This window comes from Panulirus ornatus, chromosome 14 (genome assembly GCF_036320965.1).
Source record: "Panulirus ornatus isolate Po-2019 chromosome 14, ASM3632096v1, whole genome shotgun sequence".
NCBI lineage: Eukaryota > Metazoa > Arthropoda > Malacostraca > Decapoda > Palinuridae > Panulirus > Panulirus ornatus.
Window position 1 is genome coordinate 40,909,998 of NC_092237.1, and position 26,221 is coordinate 40,936,218.

Sequence of the window (26,221 nt, forward strand, 5' to 3'; positions counted from 1 at the left end):
TCCAATTTGGTCTCCCACTTCTCCTCGTTCCCTCCACCTCCGACACATATATCCACTTGGTCAATCTTTCCTCACTCATTCTCTCCATGTGCGCAAACCATTTCAAAACACCCTCTTCTGCTCTCTCAACCATGCTCTTTTTATTTCCACACATCTCTCTTACCCTTACATTACTTACTCGATCAAACCACCTCACACCACACATTGTCCTCAAACATCTCATTTCCAGCACATCCACCCTCCTGCGCACAACTCTATCCATAGCCCACGCCTCGCAACCATACAACATTGTTGCAACCACTATTCCTTCAAACATACCCATTTTTGCTTTCTGAGATAATGTTCTTGACTTCCACACATTCTTCAAGGCTCCCAGGATTTTCGCCCCCTCCTCCACCCTATGATTCACTTCCGCTTCCTTGGTTCCATCCGCTGCCAGATCCACTCCCAGATATCTAAAACACTTTACTTCCTCCAGTTTTTCTCCATTCAAACTTACTTCCTCCAGTTTTTCTCCATTCAAACTTACCTCCCAATTGACTTGACCCTCAACCCTACTGTACCTAATAACCTTGCTCTTATTCACATTTGCTCTTAACTTTCTTCTTTCACACACTTTACCAAACTCAGTCACCAGCTTCTGCAGTTTCTCACATGAATCAGCCACCAGCGCTGTATCATCAGCAAACAACAACTGACTCACTTCCCAAGCTCTCTCATCCACAACAGACTTCATACTTGCCCCTCTTTCCAGAACTCTTGCATTCACCTCCCTAACAACCCCATCCATAAACAAATTAAACAACCATGGAGACATCACTCACCCCTGCCGCAAACCTACATTCACTGAGAACCAATCACTTTCCTCTCTTCCTACACGTACACATGCCTTACATCCTCGATAAAAACTTTTCACTGCTTTTAACAACTTGCCTCCCACACCATATATTCTTAATACCTTCCACAGAGCATCTCTATCAACTCTATCATATGCCTTCTCCAGATCCATAAATGCTACATACAATTCCATTTGCTTTTCTAAGTATTTCTCACATACATTCTTCAAAGCAAACACCTGATCCACACATCCTCTACCACTCCTGAAACCACACTGCTCTTCCCCAATCTGATGCTCTGTACATGCCTTCACCCTCTCAGTCAATACCCTCCCATATAATTTACCAGGAATACTCAACAAACTTATACCTCTGTAATTTGAGCACTCACTCTTATCCCCTTTGCCTTTGTACAATGGCACTATGCACGCATTCCGCCAATCCTCAGGCACCTCACCATGAGTCATACATACATTAAATAACCTTACCAACCAGTCAACAATACAGTCACCCCCTTTTTTAATAAATTCCACTGCAATACCATCCAATATATATATATATATATATATATATATATATATATATATATATATCTTTTCTTTCAAACTATTCGCCATTTCCCGCGTTAGCGAGGTAGCGTTAAGAAGAGAGAACTGGGCCACTGAGGGAATATCCTCACCTGGCCCCCTTCTCTGTTCCTTCTTTTGGAAAATTAAAAAAAATTGAGAGGAGAGGATTTCCAGCCCCCCGCTCCCTCCCCTTTTAGTCGCCTTCTACGACACGCAGGGAAATACGTGGGAAGTATTCTTTCTCCCCTATCCCCAGGGATAATATATATATATATATATATATATATATATATATATATATATATATATATATATATATATATATATATATATATATATATATATATACATATATATATATATATATATATATATATATATATATATATATATATATATATATATATATATATATATATTATCCCTGGGGATAGGGGATTAAGAATACTTCCCACGTATTCCCTGCGTGTCCTAGAAGGCGACTAAAAGGGGAGGGAGCGGGGGGCTGGAAATCCTCCCCTCTCTTTTTTTTTTTTTCCAAAAGAAGGAACAGAGGGGGCCAGGTGAGGATATTCCAAAAAAGGCCCAGTCCTCTGTTCTTAACGCTACCTCGCTAACGCGGGAAATGGCAAATAGTTTAAAAGAAAGAATATATATATATATATATATATTTCCCTTGGGATAAGTGATAAAGAATACTTCCCTTGTATTCCCTGCATATCGTAGGAGGCATTTGAAAACGGAGGGAGCAGTGGCTGGAAATCCTCTCTTCCCGTTTTTTACTTTTCCAAAAAATGAGAACAGAGAAGAGGGCCAAGTGAGGATATTCCCTCTAAGGCTCAGTCCTCTTTTCTTTGTGCTGGAAGTTATCCAGTTTATTGACCAACCCTGTGTGGGAAGTTGAATGGTAAGGTATACTGTGAATCAACTTACATTCTCAGGATTCTAATCTACATGAGATCTACCCTAGGTGGCACGTGCATGTGTCACAGTCAAGATCATTAACTACTGTTCCATAGAGGTCTATGTAATGTTTAGGATCTGGTCTCTATACAATACAACTATAATGTTTTATATGACTGGTTTGGTTTATTTGCACAAGTTTAGTCACCATATGATGTATAGTTGGTGATCTCTGTATTTCTTGAAAGAGTTGATGTTAAAGGTCTGGTTTCTTTACATCGTTATCTCTTAACATTAAGCTTTTGATGTATAATCAGAACAATGACACCAAAGGATTTCATCTCGATATGCTGTCAGAATTTGATTTAAAAGTTCTTAGCTCTGTTTCTCATCAGTGTTTGATATTAAGGATCATATCTTTATGGAAAGTAAATTCTCGATTAATATGGGTAAAACTGAAAGTTGATGGAGAGAGGTGGGTGATTATTGGTGCATATGCACCTGGGCATGAGAAGAAAGATCAAGAGAGGCAAGTGTTTTGGGAGCAGCTGAATGAGTGTGTTAGTGGTTTTGATGCATGAGACCGGGTCATAGTAATGGGTGATTTGAATGCAAAGGTGAGTAATGTGGCAGTTGAGGGAATAATTGGTATACATGGGGTGTTCAGTGTTGTAAATGGAAATGGTGAAGAGCTTGTAGATTTATGTGCTGAAAAAGGACTGATGATTGGGAATACCTGGTTTAAAAAGCGAGATATACATAAGTATACTTATGTAAGTAGGAGGGATGGCCAGAGAGCGTTATTGGATTACGTGTTAATTGACAGGCGTGCGAAAGAGAGAGTTTTGGATGTTAATGTGCTGAGAGGTGCAACTGGAGGGATGTCTGATCATTATCTTGTGGAGGCTAAGGTGAAGATTTGTATGGGTTTTCAGAAAAGAAGAGTGAATGTTGGGGTGAAGAGGGTGGTGAGAGTAAGTGAGCTTGAGAAGGAGACCTGTGTGAGGAAGTACCAGGAGAGACTGAGTACAGAATGGAAAAAGGTGAGAACAATGGAAGTAAGGGGAGTGGGGGAGGAATGGGATGTATTTAGGGAATCAGTGATGGATTGCGCAAAAGATGCTTGTGGCATGAGAAGAGTGGGAGGTGGGTTGATTAGAAAGGGTAGTGAGTGGTGGGATGAAGAAGTAAGAGTATTAGTGAAAGAGAAGAGAGAGGCATTTGGGCGATTTTTGCAGGGAAAAAATGCAATTGAGTGGGAGATGTATAAAAGAAAGAGACAGGAGGTCAAGAGAAAGGTGCAAGAGGTGAAAAAAAGGGCAAATGAGAGTTGGGGTGAGAGAGTATCATTAAATTTTAGGGAGAATAAAAAGATGTTCTGGAAGGAGGTAAATAAAGTGCGTAAGACAAGGGAGCAAATGGGAACTTCGGTGAAGGGCGCAAGTGGGGAGGTGATAACAAGTAGTGGTGATGTGAGAAGGAGATGGAGTGAGTATTTTGAGGGTTTGTTGAATGTGTTTGATGATAGAGTGGCAGATATAGGGTGTTTTGGTCTAGGTGGTGTGCAAAGTGAGAGGGTTAGGGAAAATGATTTGGTAAACAGAGAAGAGGTAGTGAAAGCTTTGCGGAAGATGAAAGCCGGCAAGGCAGCGGGTTTGGATGGTATTGCAGTGGAATTTATTAAAAAAGGGGGTGACTGTATTGTTGACTGGTAGGTAAGGTTATTTAATGTATGTATGACTCATGGTGAGGTGCCTGAGGATTGGCGGAATGCGTGCATAGTGCCATTGTACAAAGGCAAAGGGGATAAGAGTGAGTGCTCAAATTACAGAGGTATAAGTTTGTTGAGTATTCCTGGTAAATTATATGGGAGGGTATTGATTGAGAGGGTGAAGGCATGTACAGAGCATCAGATTGGGGAAGAGCAGTGTGGTTTCAGAAGTGGTAGAGGATGTGTGGATCAGGTGTTTGCTTTGAAGAATGTATGTGAGAAATACTTAGAAAAGCAAATGGATTTGTATGTAGCATTTATGGATCTGGAGAAGGCATATGATAGAGTTGATAGAGATGCTCTGTGGAAGGTATTAAGAATATATGGTGTGGGAGGAAAGTTGTTAGAAGCAGTGAAAAGTTTTTATCGAGGATGTAAGGCATGTGTACGTGTAGGAAGAGAGGAAAGTGATTGGTTCTCAGTGAATGTAGGTTTGCGGCAGGGGTGTGTGATGTCTCCATGGTTGTTTAATTTGTTTATGGATGGGGTTGTTAGGGAGGTAAATGCAAGAGTTTTGGAAAGAGGGGCAAGTATGAAGTCTGTTGGGGATGAGAGAGCTTGGGAAGTGAGTCAGTTGTTGTTCGCTGATGATACAGCGCTGGTGGCTGATTCATGTGAGAAACTGCAGAAGCTGGTGACTGAGTTTGGAAAAGTTTGTGGAAGAAGAAAGTTAAGAGTAAATGTGAATAAGAGCAAGGTTATTAGGTACAGTAGGGTTGAGGGTCAAGTCAATTGGGAGGTGAGTTTGAATGGAGAAAAACTGGAGGAAGTGAAGTGTTTTAGATATCTGGGAGTGGATCTGGCAGCGGATGGAACCATGGAAGCGGAAGTGGATCATAGGGTGGGGGAGGGGGCGAAAATCCTGGGGGCCTTGAAGAATGTGTGGAAGTCGAGAACATTATCTCGGAAAGCAAAAATGGGTATGTTTGAAGGAATAGTGGTTCCAACAATGTTGTATGGTTGCGAGGCGTGGGCTATGGATAGAGTTGTGCGCAGGAGGATGGATGTGCTGGAAATGAGATGTTTGAGGACAATGTGTGGTGTGAGGTGGTTTGATCGAGTGAGTAACGCAAGGGTAAGAGAGATGTGTGGAAATAAAAAGAGCGTGGTTGAGAGAGCAGAAGAGGGTGTTTTGAAGTGGTTTGGGCACATGGAGAGGATGAGTGAGGAAAGATTGACCAAGAGGATATATGTGTCGGAGGTGGAGGGAACAAGGAGAAGAGGGAGACCAAATTGGAGGTGGAAAGATGGAGTGAAAAAGATTTTGTGTGATCGGGGCCTGAACATGCAGGAGGGTGAAAGGAGGGCAAGGAATAGAGTGAATTGGAGCGATGTGGTATACCGGGGTTGACGTGCTGTCAGTGGATTGAAGCAGGGCATGTGAAGCGTCTGGGGTAAACCATGGAAAGCTGTGTAGGTATGTATATTTGCGTGTGTGGACGTATGTATATACATGTGTATGGGGGGGGTTGGGCCATTTCTTTCATCTGTTTCCTTGCGCTACCTCGCAAACGCGGGAGACAGCAACAAAGTATAATAGAAATATAAATATCTTTATGGAGAGAGATGGGTGATTATTGGTGCATATGCACCTGGGCATGAGAAGAAAGATCATGAGAGACAAGTGTTTTGAGAGTAGCTGAGTGAGTGTGTTAGTAGTTTTTATGCACGAGACTGGGTTATAGTGATGGGTGATTTGAATGCAAAGGTGAATAATGTGGCAGTTGAGGGAATAATTGGTGTACATGGGATGTTCAGTGTTGTAAATGGAAATGGTGAAGAGCTTGTAGATTTATGTGCTGAAAAAGACTGGTGATGGGGAATACCTGGTTTAAAGAGAGAGATATACATAAGTATGCTTATGTAAGTAGGAGAGATGGCCAGAGAGCATTATTGGATTATGTGTTAATTCATAGGCACGCAAAAGAGAGACTTTTCGATGTTAATGTGCTGAGAGGTGCAACTGGAGGGATGTCTGATCATTATCTTGTAGAGGCGAAGGTGAAGATTTGTAGAGGTTTTCAGAAAAGAAGGGAGATTGTTGGGATGAAGAGAGTGGTGAGAGTAAGTGAGCTTGAGAAGGAGACTTGTGTGAGGAAGTACCTGGAGAGACTGAGTACAGAGTGGAAAAAGGTGGGAACAAAGGACGTAAGTGGAGTGGGGGAGGAATGGGATGTATTTAGGGAAGCAGTGATGGCTTGCGCAAGAGATGCTTGTGGCATGAGAAGCGTGGGAGGTGGGCAGATTAGAAAGGGTAGTGAGTGGTGGGATGAAGTAAGATTATTAGTGAAAGAGAAGAGAGAGGCATTTGGAAGATTTTTGCAGGGAAATAAAGCAAATGACTGGGAGGTGTATAAAAGAAAGAGGCAGGAGGTCAAGAGAAAGGTGCAAGAGGCGAAAAAGAGGGCAAATAAGAGTTGGGGTGACAGAGTATCATTAAATTTTAGGGAGAATAAAAAGATGTTTTGGGAGGAGGTAAATAAAGTGCGTAAGACAAGGGAACAAATAGGAACATCAGGGAAGGGGGCTAATGGGGAGGTGATAACAAGTAGTGCTGATGTGAGAAGGAGATGGAGTGGGTATTTTGAAGGTTTGTTAAATGTGTCTGATGATAGAGTGACAGATATAGGGTGTTTTGGTCGAGGTCGTGTGCAAAGTGAGAGGGCTAGGGAGAATGATTTGGTAAACAGAGAAGAGGTAGTAGAAGCTTTGCGGAAGATGAAAGCTGGCAAGGCAGCGGGTTTGGATGGTATTGCAGTGGAATTTATTGAAAAAGGGGGTGACTGTATTGTTGACTGGTTGGTGAGGTTATTTAATGTATGGATGACTCATGGTGAGGTGCCTGAGGATTGGCAGAATGCTTGCATAGTGCCATTGTACAAAGGCAAAGGGGATATAAGTTTGTTGAGTATTCCTGGGAAATTATATAGGAGGGTATTGATTGAGAGGGTGAAGGCATGTACAAGCATCAGATTGGAGAAGAGCAGTGTAGTTTCAGAAGTGGTAGAGGATGTGTGAATCAGGTGTTTGCTTTGAAGAATGTATGTGAGAAATACTTAGAAAAGCAAATGGATTTGTATGTAGCATTTATGGATCTGGAGAAGGCATATGATAGAGTTGATAGAGATGCTCTGTGGAAGGTATTAAGAATATATGGTGTGGGAGGCAAGTTGTTAGAAGCAGTGAAAAGTTTTTATGAAGGATGTAAGGCATGTGTATGTGTAGGAAGAGAGGAAAGTGATTGGTTCCCAGTGAATGTTGTTTGCGGCAGGGGTGTGTGATGTCTCCATGGTTGTTTAATTTGTTTATGGATGGGGTTGTTAGGAAGGTGACTGGAAGAGTTTTGGAAAGAGGGACAAGTATGCAGTCTGTTGTGGATGAGGGAGCTTGGGAAGTGAGTCAGTTGTTGTTCGCTGATGATACAGCGCTGGTGGCTGATTCGTGTGAGAAACTGACTTAGCTGGTGACTGACTTTGGTAAAGTGTGCGAAAGAAGAAAGCTGAGAGTAAATGTGAATAAGAGCAAGGTTATTAGGTACAGTAGGGTTGAGGGACAAGTCAATTGGGAGGTAAGTTTGAATGGAGAAAAACTGGAGGAAGTGAAGTGTTTTAGATATCTGGGAGTGGATTTGGCAGCGGATGGAACCATGGAAGTGGAAGTGAATCATAAGAGTGGGGGAAGGGGTGAAAGTTCTGGGGGCATTGAAGAATGTGTGGAAGTAGAGAACATTATCTCGGAAAACAAAAATGGGTATGTTTGAAGGAATAGTGGTTCCAACAATGTTATATGGTTGCAAGGCGTGGGGTATAGATAGAGTTGTGCGGAGGAGGGTGGATGTGCTGGAAATGAGATGTTTGAGGACAATATGTGGTGTGAGGGTGTTTGATCGAGTAAGTAATGTAAGGGTAAGAGAGAAGAGTGTGGTTGAGAGAGCAGAAGAGGGTGTTTTGAAATGGTTTGGTCACATGGAGAGAATGAGTGAGGAAAGATTGACCAAGAGGATATATGTGTCAGAGGTGGAGGGAACAAAGAGACGTGGGAGATCAAATTGGAGGTGGAAAGATGGAGTGAAAAAGATTTTTAGTGATCTGGGCCTGAACATGCAGGAGGATCAAAGGTGTGCAAGGAATAGAGTGAATTGGAAAGATGTGGTATACCAGGGTCGACCTGCTGTCAATGGATTGAACCCGGGCATGTGAAGCATCTGGGGTAAACCATGTAAAGTTCTGTGAGGGTTGGATGTGGAAAGGGAGCTGTGGTTTCGGTTCATTATACATGACAGCTAGAGACTGAGTGTGAACGAATGGGGCCTTTGTTGTCTTTTCCTAGCACTAATTTGTGCACATGCAGAAGGAGGGGGTTTGTTATTTCATGTGTGGCAGGGTGGCGATGGGAATGAATAAAGGCAGACAGTATGAATTATGTATATGTGTATATATGTATATGTCTGTGTGTGTATATATCTGTATACGTTGAGATGTATAGGTGTGTATATGTGTGTATGTGGACGTGTATGTATATACATGTGTATGTGGGCGGGTTCGACCATTCTTTCGTCTGTTTCCTTGCGCTACCTCGCTAACGCGGGAGACAGCGACAAAGTAAAATAAAATAGATATAAATATCTTAATGAATCGCCAGTTTTAGATATATGATATATTATCCCTCATCCCTGCATAATGTTGATACCTTACCTTAAAGATCTTGTGTGTATGCATCATTAGCACTTGATATTGATCACCTCATCTTGGTCTAATGTAACCAATTCATGTAAAGACTATATAACAGCCCTTCATACAAAGGGTCTCTTCTGTGTTTATTAGAACACCCAAAGCTAATGTTTCCTCTCCGTTTGTTGGCAGCTGTCTGGTTTCAGCACAGGAATATAACATGTGCTTCGAAGTTCCCTGCTTGACAAGCTTTCACGAGAATGAGGTATAGCAATTGGGACACTGTGAAGAGCCTTACAACACAACATGCAATAATTTCAATCATTCACAAGAAAAGGCAGTTTCATTAGAGAAGAAAAATTTGAATGAACTGAATAGCATGAGCAGTAGAAGCAGCTAAAAACAAAAATCACATTAAGTGTACATGTGATAGTAACAATAAAGGTAGCATTTGTTGAAACAGTGAAGTGAGTGTGGTATAGAAAAAGAATTTGATGAAATTATTTCACTACTAATGTGGAAGACCGTAGCTTATGTTTAGAACAGTCAAACTTTTCAGAATATCAATCAATTTTGTAACAGTTGGTTACATTTTTTAATGCTAAGAACTGTAGTTAATTACTTGTATGATTAAATTGTTCATGATTGTATATTTTGTATTTCATACTTTTTTTTAGAGGTAATCTTGTTTTACGGTAAAATCAGGTTATCAACTTTAACAAGAGTTCCTAATTCTTGAATTGCTGTCGTTGGCATGTCAACATTTTGTCAAAAGTGCCGTCATAAACTGAATCCTTATACGATCCATGAAGACTGGGAAGTAAAAACTTATTCTTTAATCTAAGAGATGACAACAGGATAATGTATCTGTAAATCATGGCCGGGAGTTAATTCTGGAATTAGCCTTAGAGCACAGTATGTGTTGAATATTGTCAACTGGTTGAAAACAATACTCAAGGGGTAGAAAAATTAGTACTCAGCTGGGAAGTGCTCAAAGATACTACTGAAGTCTTACATATGAAATTAGTAACATGAGTTGGAGAAATCTAGATTGTAATCAAGAGGTAACTGGCATGTCTGTCAGGTAATGTTTCATTATGTATATCAGGGAAAAGGTAGAGGACCTAGCCCCATGTGACCATATTTGAAACATGAGTTACAAAGCCACGACACTCTCATCACCACATTGGAAGGTTCACCAAAGACTGTTGCTAAAGGTTCCACCATGCACAAGTTATAAACAGCTGACTGCTGCAGCTGAGCTTCGGGTACCTGGAGTTGTTTGGGCCAAGGCAAATACCCCCCACCCCACTCTTTTTAGGCACACCCCACAGGGTTATTCACCTCACTTCTAGTGATCACTTGCTGAACTTCTGATATTTTGACAGGCTACTTTTTGGGCTACATTTATTTCACAGCATTGTGTTATGGAGGGCAAAGAAGTGGCATCTTCATTGTACAACACCACATTCTTAAAGGATCCCATTATGGATAGGCAAATGCTTACACACACGCATGAGAAATCTCTCAAGTATTCACAATACCAGACAAACTTTATCCAATACTGTAATCTTGGAAGTCACTTGAAGACTCATTCAGGAGATGAACGAAATGAATGCTCACTATGCCAAAAGAGCTTCTCCCGCAGGAGCCATTTATTGCGGCACATGACCATTCATAGAGGAGAAAAGCCTCATGAATGTTCATATTGCCAAAAGACCTTCTTCCAGAGGAGTGATTTGGCACAACACATGACTGTTCACACAGGAGAGAAACCATATGAATGTTTGCAGTGCCAGAGGACTTTCTCTCAGCGTAGCAGTTTAGCACGGCACATGACTGTTCATACAGGTGAGAAGCCATTTGAATGCTCACAGTGCCAAAAGACCTTTTCCCGGAAAAGTCATTTAGTGCGCCACGTGATTGTTCATACAGAAGAGAAGCCATTTGAGTGTTCATATTGTCAAAAGACTTTCTCCCAGAATAGTTATTTAATGCATCATATTTCTGTGCATACTGGGGAAAAACCACATGAATGCTCACATTGCCAAAAGACCTTCTCCCGTAAGAGTGATTTAGTGAGACACATGAAACTTCACAAAAGAGAGAAGGTGTCTGCTAGCGTTCACATAGGTCAAAGCTTTTTCTACAAGGCTGGTAAAAAATGTCACATACCTTGCCGAAGTAAATGTCACTGTGACAAGTTGATGTCCTGCAAACAAACATCTATGGGGCATGTAATGTCTCTTTCATTGACAAAGAAGTCTAGTAGTCCTGGAGGAGTGAATAGTGAAGTTGATAATGTCACAGAATCTATCATATGCAAAATGGAAAGTTCAGAACTTGCTGGAATTGCCCCTGGATCATTCATAAAGGCTGAAGTAGATGATATTGATGTTGTTAAAGAAGAGTTGTGAGTAGTATGAAATTAATCTCTACAGGTATAAATATAGCAAATGCATTGAAATTGAACCATTTTGTGATCAATCAAACTGTGAAGTAACAAAGTGCATGATAGATGATGAAGTTGACAATGATTTTTCAAAAGAAAGTAAGTGATTATCGTATCCAAAGGCCCCTTGTATAAGGCTCCTGCAGCATCAAGGCTGTGCTGCATCCGGTTACAGGGAAATTGTGGACTTCTTTGAGGTGAGAGGCTTTCCAAGAAAATTTTACTCTCATTTGCCTGCTGACAATGATATGACTTTACCAAAGAGACCTTTTTTACTTATTGTAACCACATGAGGTGGTGTCCCAGAAATGCCCAAATGAAAATGTGTCATGTGATGTATTCAGGAGGAACATTGTGAGATCCACAATTTTCTATTTGAAGTGATATGATGTTTTTTGTGTTAAACCATTTTTATATGTATTTAATAATGTGACTCACATCTTATGAAGTCATTTCACATATCTGATATTATTATTATGATATTAATGTCTGTTGATTCAATTACACCTGATTTTAGGCATGTTCTAGATAAAACCATGAGCAAAGGAGCCAGGATTATTTAGTGTCAGTACTTTGAATGAGGTAATTGGACTAATATATTGTTGATAAAATGCAGAGAAAGGTCAGGTTTTGACAGGAAATTGTTACCTCTACTACACATTATTTGGATCACACATAATCTTGAAAATTGCTTTAGTATGACATTTACATGTCAGCCTTATATTTTTTGCATGCCATTTTTTTGAGTTTATATATATTGTCTTGGATTGATGGAGTTGTTGGATTCCACCTACATGAGGCTAACCTGTGGATGAGTAATCGCCTTCAACAAGATTTTATTTTTGTCAGTGGATGAAAAGAAGTACATTTGTATCAAGGAACTGCAGGAGGTCCTGAGGTCATTTTATTGATTAAAAGAGGATTGCCTATTCATTACTATTTATTATAATTGTAGAAATATAATTTTTTCTTGCTTGCAATTTTGCAGATGGTAAATAAAAGAAAATTCTACCTTCATGAGTGTGTTTTATGTTATCCAAATTGCCTTGAGGTGATGTTACTTAATAAGAATAACAGGAAACTGCAGTAGGACTTTTGGCCTGTTCAAGGGAGCTCCTGTTGATTGGTAGCCATTTGGCTCTATTTTATATCCATTGAATATATGATATTTTCTAGGGTCTTTGTTTTGATGATATGACTTAGAAACTTCTTCCAGAGATGTTCTACTATACTATATCAAAACCATTTCCAGATTTCTTTCTTTGATATTTTTTAGCTTCACTTTGTTGTTCCCAGTTCTTTCTTGATTATTTAGTTTGTATATCCTACTTATTTTTTCTTTTATCATGCACCTTCACCTATTGAAACATATCATTCCTCACTGCAAAGTATGTATTTCAAGAGAATATAAACTTTTTTCTTTACATTGTTGATAACTTGAAGAAAACATCTGAAATTTTGACATTACTTTATTCTGTGTGTACATTTAAGGTAGTTTGTATCTTCTGGATTTTTTTTATACATATTTGCCATTTCCCACCTTAGCAAGGTAGAGTTGAGAACAGAGAGGACCGAGCCTTAGAGAGAATATCCTCTTTTGGCCCCCTTCTCTTCCTTCTTTTGGAAAATTAAAAAATGGGAGGGGAGTATTTCCAGCCCTCTCAGCTTCCTTTCCTTTTAGTCACCTTTTATGACATTCAGGGGATGCATGGGAAGTATTCTTTCTCCCCTATCCACGTATGATCAGAACTTTCAGGATAACTTAAGTAAAGTCTTAGTAAAGGTAGATTGAGTTGATGGATGACTTGCAGAACTGTTACCAACACCTTTAGATATAAAGTGAAGTACTTCACTGTAACTTGTAATACTGCACTATCTCTGTTTTATTTTTTACTGATTTCTGACGTCTGAATGAACCTTCAGATTCGTACACAATGTCACCCACAATCTTATACATCATCATTATGCTGAACCTTGCTCTCCATCTTAGCAAGTTGCCATAAACTAAAGGGAAGACCATTCAACTACTCACAACCTAACATAACCTTTAACTCATGCACACCTTTATCCTAAACCTTCCCTTCAACCTGAGCCTCAACAATTGCTACCAATACTCCAGAAGACTGTCGCCAGACAGAATACTGGCATTCCACTGGGTAATGCTTACAAGCAGCAGTTGAGACATTCACCCAAACCGAAATTTCTAATTTGTGTTCATTCTAAAGATGTACATAAAGGTAAATTCATGCAACTATTCTCCCTAATATAACATGTAAATACACATAACCCTTCCCACAACCTTTCCATGAACCTCAGCCTTAACATTACCATGATTATCAACAATTGTTATTGGCTCCTTAAGGCAGTGTGTCCCAGCCTATTTCTGCTCGCAACCAATCTCAAAATACCGTAACTTTCGCGACCCCCTCCTCCCATATTATCCTCCTGAGTTTCACAGTCATCCAACATTCCCTTTTGTGAGGAAAGAAAACATGAAATATCAAAACGATGAATGATAGATTATTGCTTCTGTGATATATCATACAGTGTCGTTAGGTACATTTATCTTTAAGTTAAGCCAATCTCTTATTTTTACTCGCTAGTTTCCAACGTTTCATCAACTCTCCAACTTACCTAGTGGGATGGTTAGGATTGCATCAAATCTGTTTCTGCTCTTCGTTTTGATTTGGACAGACTCACAAAGATAGGTGGATGCGAAGGGTAAGAGAACTCAAAAGGCCAACATGTTGACTATGGGATATGCCATGCATGGGACACCAGAACTGAGTTACTGATCTCTCCTGGAACAGGTCACATGCTGAAGGACTGTAAAGTGTATATGAAAAAAACATCCACATCCTCTCAAGGCTTTGCAACCACCCTTCGCGACCTCCAGATTTGGCACCCCCGCCTTAGAGGACAATAGCCTAACGTTATAGAAGATGCCCAAAGGACAAAGCTGGAACCCTAAGCTGTGTTTCTAACAGTCATCTTTATGGAATTATGTCGCTGAGAAACAGAAACACTCGTACCCAAGTGTACCCATTGAATTACCTTTAGTAAGCAGCATCAAAATTCAATGAAAATTACTTGTGTCTCCCCCCAAATTTACATTCTCTTTGAATTGCATTTTTGGTGTACCAGAGAAAATGCTCATTGTAATTTGAGAGAACTACGACAATTATTCGACATATCTATTTTCATGTAAATTAATCTAATCTGAAAGAATGTGCCTAGGTGTACACCCTTAGGGACATTTCAGCATGCAAACAGATATTTACATATTTAGCTTACATCGGCACAGGTTTGACACACACCTGTTTCACCTTTTTGTTTGTTAGATCGTCGGCCAGCTGTTGGTCCGACATGGGCTGTTCCTTGTTTATTTATATACATCTACGAGAATTCGGGGTCGATCTTGTTCAAGGCCTTCAGAAACATAATTGAAACAGGAGATTGCAAACAATGAAACTTTCTTGTGCAGGGTCATTCGGCTAAAAGAATTTATGCTACATGTTCACTCTACCCCTTTCGGCTGGATCTTGGTGCAACTCCGCCCGTTGATTTAGTATAAGACACATTGGACGAAGCCCTGCCTTATGATACAAGAAAAGACACAACCAGGCATGTCCAGACTGATTCACCACAACGAAAGGCTGATTATAGCACGTCATAACGACTGTTGGTTGCGTAGGAAGTATCGTATAGCTTGATTGAAGCTTCAGTGAAGGGGGCTAAATGGGAGGTGATAACAAGTAGTGCTGATGTGAGAAGGAAATTGAGTGAGTATTTTGAAGGTTTGTTGAATGTGTTTTATGATAGAGTGGCAGATATAGGGTGTTTTGGTCGAGGTGGTGTGCAAAGTGAAAGGGTTAGGGAGAATGACTTGGTAAAGAGAGAAGAGGTAGTAAAAGCTTTGCGGTAGAAGAAGGCCGGCAAGGCAGTGGGTATTGCAGTGGAATTTATCAAAACAGGGGGTGAATGTATTGTTGACTGGTTGGTAAGGTTATTTAATGTATGTATGACTTATGGTGAGGTGCCTGAGGATTGGCGGAATGCTTACATAGTGCCATTGTACAAAGGCAAAGGTGATAAAATTGAGTGCTCAAATTACACATGTATAAGCTTGATGAGTATTTCTGGGAAATTATATAGGAGGGTATTGATTGAGAGGGTGAAGGCATGTAGAGACCATCAGATTGGGGAAGGGCAGTGTGGTTTCAGAAGTGGTAGAGGATTTGTGGATAAGGTGTTTGCTTTGAAGAACGTATATGAGAAATACTTAGAAAAGCAAATGGATTTGTATGTAGCATTTATGGATCTGGAGAAGGCATATGATAGAGTTGATAGAGATGCTCTGTGGAAGGTATTAAGAATATGTGGTGTGGGAGGCAAGCTGCTAGCCGTGACAACTTTTTATCGAGGATGTAAGGCATGTGTACGTGTAGGAAGAAAGGAAAGTGATTCGTTCTCAGTGAATGTAGGTTAGCAGCAGGGGTGCGTGATGTCTCCATGGTTGTTTAATTTGTTTATGGATGGGGTTGTTAGGGAGGTGAATGCAAGAGTTTTTGAAAGAGGGGCAAGTATGCAGTCTGCTGTGGATAAGAGAGCTTGGGAAGTGAGTCCGTTGTTCGCTGATGATACAGCGCTGGTGGCTGATTCGTGTGAGAAACTGCAGAAGCTGGTGACTGAGTTTGGTAAAGTGTGTGAAAGAGGAAAGCTGAGAGTAAATGTGAATAAGAGCAAGGTTATTAGGTACAGTAGGGTTGAGGGTCAAGTCAATTGGGAGGTAAGTTTGAATGGAGAAAAACTGGAGGAAGTAAAGTGTTTTAGATATCTGGGAGTGGATTTGGCAGGGGATGGAACCATGGAAGCGAATGTGAATCATAGGGTGAGGGAGGGGGCGAAAGTTCTGGGAACGTTGAAGAATGTGTGGAAGTCGAGAACATTATCTTGGAAAGCAAAAATGGGTATATTTGAAGATATAGTGGTTCCAACAATATTATATGGTTGCGAGGCGTGGGCTATAGATAGAGTTGTACGGAGGAGGGTGGATGTGCTGGAAGTGAGATGTTTGAGGACAATATGTGATGTGAGGTTGTTTGATCGAGTAAGTAATGTAAGGTTGAGAGAGATGTGTGGTAATAAAAAAAAGTGTGGTTGAGAGAGCAGAAGAGGATGTTTTGAAATGGTTTGGTCACATAGAGAGAATGAGTGAGGAAAGATTAACCAAGAGGATATGTGTCAGAGGTGGAGGGAACGAGGAGAAGTGGGAGACCAAATTGGAGGTAGAAAGATGGAGTGAAAAAGATTTTGAGTGACTGGGACCTGAACATGCAGGAGGGTGGAAGGCGTACAAGGAATAAAGTGAATTGGAACAATGTGGTATACCGGGGTCGACGTGCTGTCAATGGATTGAACCAGGGCATGTGAAGCGTCTGGGGTAAACCATGGAAAGTTCTGTAGGGCTTGGATGTGGAAAGGGAGCTGTGGTTTCGGTGCATTATTACATGACAGCTAAAGACTGAGTGTGAACGAAAGTGGCCTTTGTTATCTTTTCCTAGCGCTACCTTGCGCACATGAGGGGGGAGGGGTTGTTATTTCATGTGTGGCGGGGTGACGATGGGAATGAATAAAGGCAGAGAGTATGAATTTTGTACGTGTGTATATGCATATATATATATATATATATATATATATATATATATATATATATATATATATATATATATATATATATATATATGTTGAGATGTATAGGTATGTATATTTGCGTGGGTGGACAGCCACCAGCGCTGTATCATAAGCGAACAACTGACTCACTTCCCAAGCTCTCTCATCCACAACAGACTTCATACTTGCCCCTCTTTACAAAATGCTAGGATTCACCTCACTAACAACCCCATCCATAAACAGATTAAACAACCATGGAGACATCACACACCCCTGCCGCAAACGAACAATCACTGAGAACCAATCACTTTCCGCTCTTCCTACACGTACACATGCCTTACATCCTCGATAAAAACTTTTCACTGCTTCTAACAACTTGCCTCCCACACCATATACTCTTAATACCTTCCACAGAGCATCTTTATCAACTCTATCATATGCCTTCTCCAGATCCATAAATGCTACATACAAATCCATTTCTTTTCTAAGTATTTCTCACATACATTCTTCAAAGCAAACACCTGATCCACACATCCGCTACCACTTCTGAAATCACACTCCTCTTCCCCAATCTGATGCTCGGTACATGCCTTCACCCTCTCAATCAATACCCTCCCATATAATTGGAGGTGGAAAGATGGAGTGAAAAAGATTTTGAGTGATCGGGGCCTGAACATGCAGGAGAGTGAAAGGCGGGCAAGGAAGAGAGTGAATTGGATCGATGTGGTATACCGGGGTCGAAGTGCTGTCCATGGATTGAATCAGGGCATGTGAAGCGTGTGGAGTAAACCATGGAAACTTCTGTGGGGCCTGGATGTGGAAAGGGAGCTGTGGTTTGGGGCATTATTACATGACAGCTAGAGACTGAGTGTGAACGAATGGGGCCTTTGTTGTCTTTTCCTAGCGCTACCTCGCACACATGAGGGGGGAGGGGGATGTTATTCCATGTGTGGCGAGGTGGCGATGGGAATAAATAAAGGCAGACAGTATGAATTATGTACATTTGTATATATGTATATATATGTGTACATTGAGATGTATAGGTATGTATATTTGCGTGTGTGGACGTGTATGTATATGCATGTGTATGGGGGTGGGTTGGGCCATTTCTTTCGTCTGTTTCCTTGCGCTACTTCGCAAACGCGGGAGACAGCGACATAGCAAAATAATGTTGGGGTGAAGAGGGTGGTGAGAGTAAGTGAGCTTGAGAAGGAGACCTGTGTGAGGAAGTACCAGGAGAGACTGAGTACAGAATGGAAAAAGGTGAGAACAATGGAAGCAAGGGGAGTGGGGGAGGAATGGGATGTATTTAGGGAATCAGTGATGGATTGCGCAAAAGATGCTTGTGGCATGAGAAGAGTGGGAGGTGGGTTGATTAGAAAGGGTAGTGAGTGGTGGGATGAAGAAGTAAGAGTATTAGTGAAAGAGAAGAGAGAGGCATTTGGACGATTTTTGCAGGGAAAAAATGCAATTGAGTGGGAGATGTATAAAAGAAAGAGACAGGAGGTCAAGAGAAAGGTGCAAGAGGTGAAAAAAAGGGCAAATGAGAGTTGGGGTGAGAGAGTATCATTAAATTTTAGGGAGAATAAAAAGATGTTCTGGAAAGAGGTAAATAAAGTGCGTAAGACAAGGGAGCAAATGGGAACTTCAGTGAAGGGCGCAAATGGGGAGGTGATAACAAGTAGTGGTGATGTGAGAAGGAGATGGAGTGAGTATTTTGAAGGTTTGCTGAATGTGTTTGATGATAGAGTGGCAGATATAGGGTGTTTTGGTCGAGGTGGTGTGGAAAGTGAGAGGGTTAGGGAAAATGATTTGGTAAACAGAGAAGAGGTAGTGAAAGCTTTGCGGAAGATGAAAGCCGGCAAGGCAGTAGGTTTGGATGGTATTGCAATGGAATTTATTAAAAAAGGGGGTGACTGTATTGTTGACTGGTTGGTAAGGTTATTTAATGTATGTATGACTCATGGTGAGGTGCCTGAGGATTGGCGGAATGCGTGCATAGTGCCATTGTACAAAGGCAAAGGGGTTAAGAGTGAGTGCTCAAATTACAGAGGTATAAGTTTGTTGAGTATTCCTGGTAAATTATATGGGAGGGTATTGATTGAGAGGGTGAAGGCATGTACAGAGCATCAGATTGGCGAAGAACAGTGTGCTTTCAGAAGTGGTAGAGGATGTGTGGATCAGGTGTTTGCTTTGAAGACTGTATGTGAGAAATACTTAGAAAAGCAAATGAATTTGTATGTAGCATTTATGGATCTGGAGAAGGCATATGATAGAGTTGATAGAGATGCTCTGTGGAAGGTATTAAGAATATATGGTGTGGGAGGAAAGTTGTTAGAAGCAGTGAAAAGTTTTTATCGAGGATGTAAGGCATGTGTACGTGTAGGAAGAGAGGAAAGTGATTAGTTCTCAGTGAATGTAGGTTTGCGGCAGGGGTGTGTGATGTCTCCATGGTTGTTTAATTTGTTTATGGATGGGGTTGTTAGGGAGGTAAATGCAAGAGTTTTGGAAAGAGGGGCAAGTATGAAGTCTGTTGGGGATGAGAGAGCTTGGGAAGTGAGTCAGTTGTTGTTCGCTGATGATACAGCGCTGGTGGCTGATTCATGTGAGAAACTGCAGAAACTGGTGACTGAGTTTGGTAAAGTGTGTGGAAGAAGAAAGTTAAGAGTAAATGTGAATAAGAGCAAGGTTATTAGGTACAGTAGGGTTGAGGGTCAAGTCAATTGGGAGGTGAGTTTGAATGGAGAAAAACTGGAGGAAGTGAAGTGTTTTAGATATCTGGGAGTGGATCTGGCAGCGGATGGAACCATGGAAGTGGAAGTGGATCATAGGGTGGGGGAGGGGGCGAAAATTCTGGGGGCCTTGAAGAATGTGTGGAAGTCGAGAACATTATCTCGGAAAGCAAAAATGGGTATGTTTGAAGGAATAGTGGTTCCAACAATGTTGTATGGTTGCGAGGCGTGGGCTATGGATAGAGTTGTGCGCAGGAGGATGGATGTGCTGGAAATGAGATGTTTGAGGACAATGTGTGGTGTGAGGTGGTTTGATCGAGTGAGTAACGTAAGGGTAAGAGAGATGTGTGGAAATAAAAAGAGCGTGGTTGAGAGAGCAGAAGAGGGTGTTTTGAAGTGGTTTGGGCACATGGAGAGGATGAGTGAGGAAAGATTGACCAAGAGGATATATGTGTCGGAGGTGGAGGGAACAAGGAGAAGAGGGAGACCAAATTGGAGGTGGAAAGATGGAGTGAAAAAGATTTTGTGTGATCGGGGCCTGAACATGCAGGAGGGTGAAAGGAGGGCAAGGAATAGAGTGAATTGGAGCTATGTGGTATACCGGGGTTGACGTGCTGTCAGTGGATTGAATCAAGGCATGTGAAGCGTCTGGGGTAAACCATGGAAAGCTGTGTAGGTATGTATATTTGCGTCTGTGGACGTATGTATATACAGGTGCATGGGGGGGGGGGGCATTTCTTTCGTCTGTTTCCTTGCGATACCTCGCAAACGCGGGAGACAGCGACAAAGTATAATAAAAAAAATATATATATATATATATATATATATATATATATATATATATATATATATATATATATATATATATATATATATATATATATATATATATATATATATATATATATATGCCTAAATGTGTGTGGATGTAACCAAGATGTGAAAAAAGGAGAGATAGGTATTATGTTTGAGGAAAGGAACCTGGATGTTTTGGCTCTGAGTGAAACGAAGCTCAAGGGTAAAGGGGAAGAGTGGTTTGGGAATGTCTGGGGAGTAAAGTCAGGGGTTAGTGAGTGGACAAGAGCAAGGGAAGGAGTAGCACTACTCCTGAAACAGGAGTTGTGGGAGTATGTGATAGAGTGTAAGAAAGTAAATTCTCGATTGATATGGGTGAAACTGAAAGTTGATGGAGAGAGGTGGGTGATTATTGGTGCATATGCACCTGGGCATGAGAAGAAAGATCAAGAGAGGCAAATGTTTCGGGAGCAGCTGAATGAGTGTGTTAGTGGTTTTGATGCACGAGACCGGGTTATAGTGATGGGTGATTTGAATGCAAAGGTGAGTAATATGGCAGTTGAGGGAATAATTGGTATACATGGGGTGTTCAGTGTTGTAAATGGAAATGGTGAAGAGCTTGTAGATTTATGTGCTGAAAAAGGACTGATGATTGGGAATACCTGGTTTAAAAAGCGAGATATACATAAGTATACTTATGTAAGTAGGAGAGATGGCCAGAGAGCGTTATTGGATTACATGTTTATTGACAGGCGTGCGAAAGAGAGACTTTTGGATGTTAATGTGCTGAGAGGTGCAACTGGAGGGATGTCTGATCATTATCTTGTGGAGGCTAAGGTGAAGATTTGTATGGGTTTTCAGAAGAGAAGAGTGAATGTTGGGGTGAAGAGGGTGGTGAGAGTAAGTGAGCTTGAGAAGGAGACCTGTGTGAGGAAGTACCAGGAGAGACTGAGTACAGAATGGAAAAAGGTGAGAACAATGGAAGCAAGGGGAGTGGGGGAGGAGTGGGATGTATTTAGGGAATCAGTGATGGATTGCGCAAAAGATGCTTGTGGCATGAGAAGAGTGGGAGGTGGGTTGATTAGAAAGGGTAGTGAGTGGTGGGATGAAGAAGTAAGAGTATTAGTGAAAGAGAAGAGAGAGGCATTTGGACGATTTTTGCAGGGAAAAAATGCAATTGAGTGGGAGATGTATAAAAGAAAGAGACAGGAGGTCAAGAGAAAGGTGCAAGAGGTGAAAAAAAGGGCAAATGAGAGTTGGGGTGAGAGGGTATCATTAAATTTTAGGGAGCATAAAAAGATGTTCTGGAAGGAGGTAAATAAAGTGCGTAAGACAAGGGAGCAAATGGGAACTTCAGTGAAGGGCGCAAATGGGGAGGTGATAACAAATAGTGGTGATGTGAGAAGGAGATGGAGTGAGTATTTTGAAGGTTTGTTGAATGTGTTTGATGATAGAGTGGCAGATATAGGGTGTTTTGGTCGAGGTGGTGTGCAAAGTGAGAGGGTTAGGGAAAATGATTTGGTAAACAGAGAAGAGGTAGTGAAAGCTTTGCGGAAGATGAAAGCCGACAAGGCAGCAGGTTTGGATGGTATTGCCGTGGAATTTATTAAAAAGGGGGTGACTGTATTGTTGACTGGTTGGTAAGGTTATTTAATGTATGTATGACTCATGGTGAGGTGCCTGAGGATTGGCGGAATGCGTGCATAGTGCCATTGTACAAAGGCAAAGGGGATAAGAGTGAGTGCTCAAATTACAGAGGTATAAGTTTGTTGAGTATTCCTGGTAAATTATATGGGAGGGTATTGATTGAGAGGGTGAAGGCATGTACAGAGCATCAGATTGGGGAAGAGCAGTGTGGTTTCAGAAGTGGTAGAGGATGTGTGGATCAGGTGTTTGCTTTGAAGAATGTATGTGAGAAATACTTAGAAAAGCAAATGGATTTGTATGTAGCATTTATGGATCTGGAGAAGGCATATGATAGAGTTGATAGAGATGCTCTGTGGAAGGTATTAAGAATATATGGTGTGGGAGGAAAGTTGTTAGAAGCAGTGAAAAGTTTTTATCGAGGATGTAAGGCATGTGTACGTGTAGGAAGAGAGGAAAGTGATTGGTTCTCAGTGAATGTAGGTTTGCGGCAGGGGTGTGTGATGTCTCCATGGTTGTTTAATTTGTTTATGGATGGGGTTGTTAGGGAGGTAAATGCAAGAGTTTTGGAAAGAGGGGCAAGTATGAAGTCTGTTGGGGATGAGAGAGCTTGGGAAGTGAGTCAGTTGTTGTTCGCTGATGATACAGCGCTGGTGGCTGATTCATGTGAGAAACTGCAGAAGCTGGTGACTGAGTTTGGTAAAGTGTGTGGAAGAAGAAAATTAAGAGTAAATGTGAATAAGAGCAAGGTTATTAGGTACAGTAGGGTTGAAGGTCAAGTCAATTGGGAGGTGAGTTTGAATGGAGAAAAACTGGAGGAAGTGAAGTGTTTTTAGATATCTGGGAGTGGATCTGGCAGCGGATGGAACCATGGAAGCGGAAGTGGATCATAGGGTGGGGGAGGGGGCGAAAATTCTGGGGGCCTTGAAGAATGTGTGGAAGTCGAGAACATTATCTCGGAAAGGAAAAATGGGTATGTTTGAAGGAATAGTTGTTCCAACAATGTTGTATGGTTGGGAGGCGTGGGCTATGGATAGAGTTGTGCGCAGGAGGATGGATGTGCTGGAAATGAGATGTTTGAGGACAATGTGTGGTGTGAGGTGGTTTGATCGAGTAAGTAACGTAAGGGTAAGAGAGATGTGTGGAAATAAAAAGAGCGTGGTTGAGAGAGCAGAAGAGGGTGTTTTGAAATGGATTGGGCACATGGAGAGAATGAATGAGGAAAGATTGACCAAGAGGATATATGTGTCGGAGGTGGAGGGAACGAGGAGAAGTGGGAGACCAAATTGGAGGTGGAAAGATGGAGTGAAAAAGATTTTGTGTGATCGAGGTCCTGAACATGCAGGAGTGTGAAAGGAGGGCAAGGAATAGAGTGAATTGGATCGATGTGGTATACCGGGGTTAGCGTGCTATCAGTGGGTTGAATCAGGGCATGTGAAGCGTCTGGGGTAAACCATGGAAAGCTGTGTAGGTATGTATATTTGCGGTGTGTGGACGTATGTATATACATGTGTATGGGGGTGGGTTGGGCCATGTCTTTCGTCTGTTTCATTGCGCTACCTCGCAAACGCGGGAGACAGCGACAAAGCAAGAAAAAAAAAAAAAAAATATATATATATATATATATATATATATATATATATATATATATATATATATATATATATATATATATATATATATATATATTTATCCCTGGGGATAGGTGTGAAAGAATACTTCCCACGCATTCCTCGCGTGTCGTAGAAGGCGACTAGAGGGGACGGGAGCGGGGGGCCAGAAATCCTCCCCTCCTCGTATTTTTTAACTTTCTAAAATGGGAAACAGAAGAAGGAGACACGCGGGGAGTGCTCATCCTCCTCGAAGGCTCAGACTGGGGTGTCTAAATGTGTGTGGATGTAATCAAGATGAGAAAAAAAGGAGAGATAGGTAGTATGTTTGAGTTAAGAAACCTGGATGTTTTGGCTCTGAGTGAAACGAAGCTTAAGGGTAAAGGGGAATAGTGGTTTAGGAGTGTTTTGGGAGTAAAGTCATGGGTTGGTGAGATGGCAAGAGCAAGGGAAGGAATAGCACTACTGAAACAGGAGTGGTGGTAGTATGTAATAGAGTGTAAGAAAGTAAAATCTAGATTGATATGGGTAAAACTGGAAGTGGATGGAGAGAGATGGGTGATTATTGGTGCATAAGCACCTGGGAATGAGAAGAAAGATCATGAGAGGCAAGTGTTTTGGGGGCAGCTGAGTAAGTGTGTTAGTAGTTTGGATGCACGAGATCGGGGTATAGTGATGGATGATTTGAATGCAAAGGTAATTAATGTGGCAGTTGAGGGAATTATTGGTGTACATGGGGTGTTCAGTGTTGTATATGGAAATGGTGAAGAGCTTCTAGATTTGTGTGCTGAAAAAAGACTGGTGATTGGGATACCTGGTTCAAAAAGAGAGATATACACAAGTATACGCATGTAAGTAGGAGAGATGGCCAGAGAGCTTTCTAGGATTACTTTCTAATTGATAAGCGTGGGAAAGAGAGACTTTTGGATGTTAATGTGCTGAGAGGTGCAACTGGAGGGATGTCTGATCATTATCTTGTGGAGACGAAGGTGAAGATTTGTAGAGTTTTTCAGAAAAGAAGAGAGAATTTTGGGGTGAAGAGAGTGGTGAGAGTAAGTGAGCTTGGGAAGGTGACTTGTGTGAGGAAGTACCAGGAGAGACTGAGTGCAGAATGGAAAAAGGTGAGAGCAAATGACGTAAGGGGAGTGAGGAGGAATGGGATGTATTCAGGGTAGCAGTGATGGCTTTCATAAAAAATGCTTGTGGCATGAGAAGCGTGGGAGGTTGGCAGATTAAAAAGGGTAGTGAGTGGTGGGACGAAGAAGTAAGATTATTAGTGAAAGAGAAAGAGAGGCATTTGGACGAGTTTTGCAGGGAAAATTGTGCAAATGACTGGAGATGTATAAAAGAAAAGGCAGGAGGTCAAGAGAATGAAGCAAGAGGTGAATAAGAGGGCAAATGAGAGTTGGGGTGGGAGAGTATCATTGAATTTCAGGGAGAATAAAAAGATGTTTTGAAGGAGGTAAATGAATTGGGTAAGACAAGAGAACAAATGGGAACATTGGGGAAGGGGGCTAATGGGGAGGTGATAACGAGTAGTGGTGATGTGAGAAGGAGATGGAGTGAGTATTTTGAAGGTTTGTTGAGTGTGTTAGATGATAGAGTGGCAGATATAGGGTGTTTTGGTCGAGGTGTTGTGTGAAGTGAGAGAGTTAGGGAGAATGATTTGGTAAACAGAGAAGAAGTAGTAAAAGCTTTGCAGAAGATGAAAGCTGGCAAGGCAGCAGGTTTGGATGGTATTGCAGTGGAATTTATTAAAAATGGGGGTGACTGTATTGTTGACTGGTTCGTAAGATATTTAATGTATGTACGATTCATGGTGAGGAGACTGAGGATTGGGAGAATACATGCATAGTGCTATTGTATAAAGGCAAAGGGGATAAAGATGAGTGCTCAGATTACAGAGGTATACGTTTGTTGAGTATTCCTGGGAAATTAAATGAGAGGGTATTGACTGAGAGAGTGAAGGCATGTACAGAGCATCAGATTACGGAAGAGCAGTGTGGCTTCAGAAGTGGTGGAGGATGTGTTAATCAGGTGTTTGCTTTGAAGAATGTAAGTGAGAAACACTTAGAAAAGCCAATGGATTTATATGTAGCATTTATGGATCTGGAGAAGGCATATGATAGAGTTGATAGAGATGCTATGTGGAAGGTATTAAGAATATATGGTGCGGGAGGCAAGTTGTTAGAAGCAGTGGAAATTTTTTATCGAGGATGTAAGGCATGTGTTCGAGTAGGAAGAGAGGAAAGTGATTGGTTCTCAATGAATGTCGGTTTGCGGCAGGGGTGCGTGATGTCTCCATAGCTGTTTAATTTGTTTATGGATTGGGTTGTTAGGAAGGTGAATGCAAGAGTTTTGGAGAGAGGGGCTAGTATGTAGTCTGTTGTGGATTAAAGAACTTGTTAAGTGAGTCAGTTGTTGTTCGCTGATGATACAGCGCTGGTGGCTGATTCGTGTGAGAAACTACAGAAGGTGGTGACTGAATTTGGTTAAGTGTGTGAAAGCAGAAAGTTAAGAGTAAATGTGAATAAGAACAATGTTATTAGGTACAGTAGAGCTGAGG

The 26,221-nt window shown here is 41.3% G+C and overlaps 1 protein-coding gene across 1 annotated transcript in view; it reads left to right on the plus strand.

The window, feature by feature from the left end:
* The window catches only part of LOC139753345 (uncharacterized), a 47,902-nt gene extending 35,685 nt beyond the window's left edge, over nucleotides 1-12,217 (plus strand). Inside the window, exon 2 of the mRNA XM_071669699.1 lies at nucleotides 8,942-12,217. Coding sequence (XP_071525800.1) covers nucleotides 10,177-11,166 — 990 coding nt within the window. The 5' untranslated portion in view covers nucleotides 8,942-10,176 and the 3' untranslated portion in view covers nucleotides 11,167-12,217. The remainder of the gene's footprint in view (nucleotides 1-8,941) is intronic.
* Nucleotides 12,218-26,221: the final 14,004 nt, after the last annotated feature.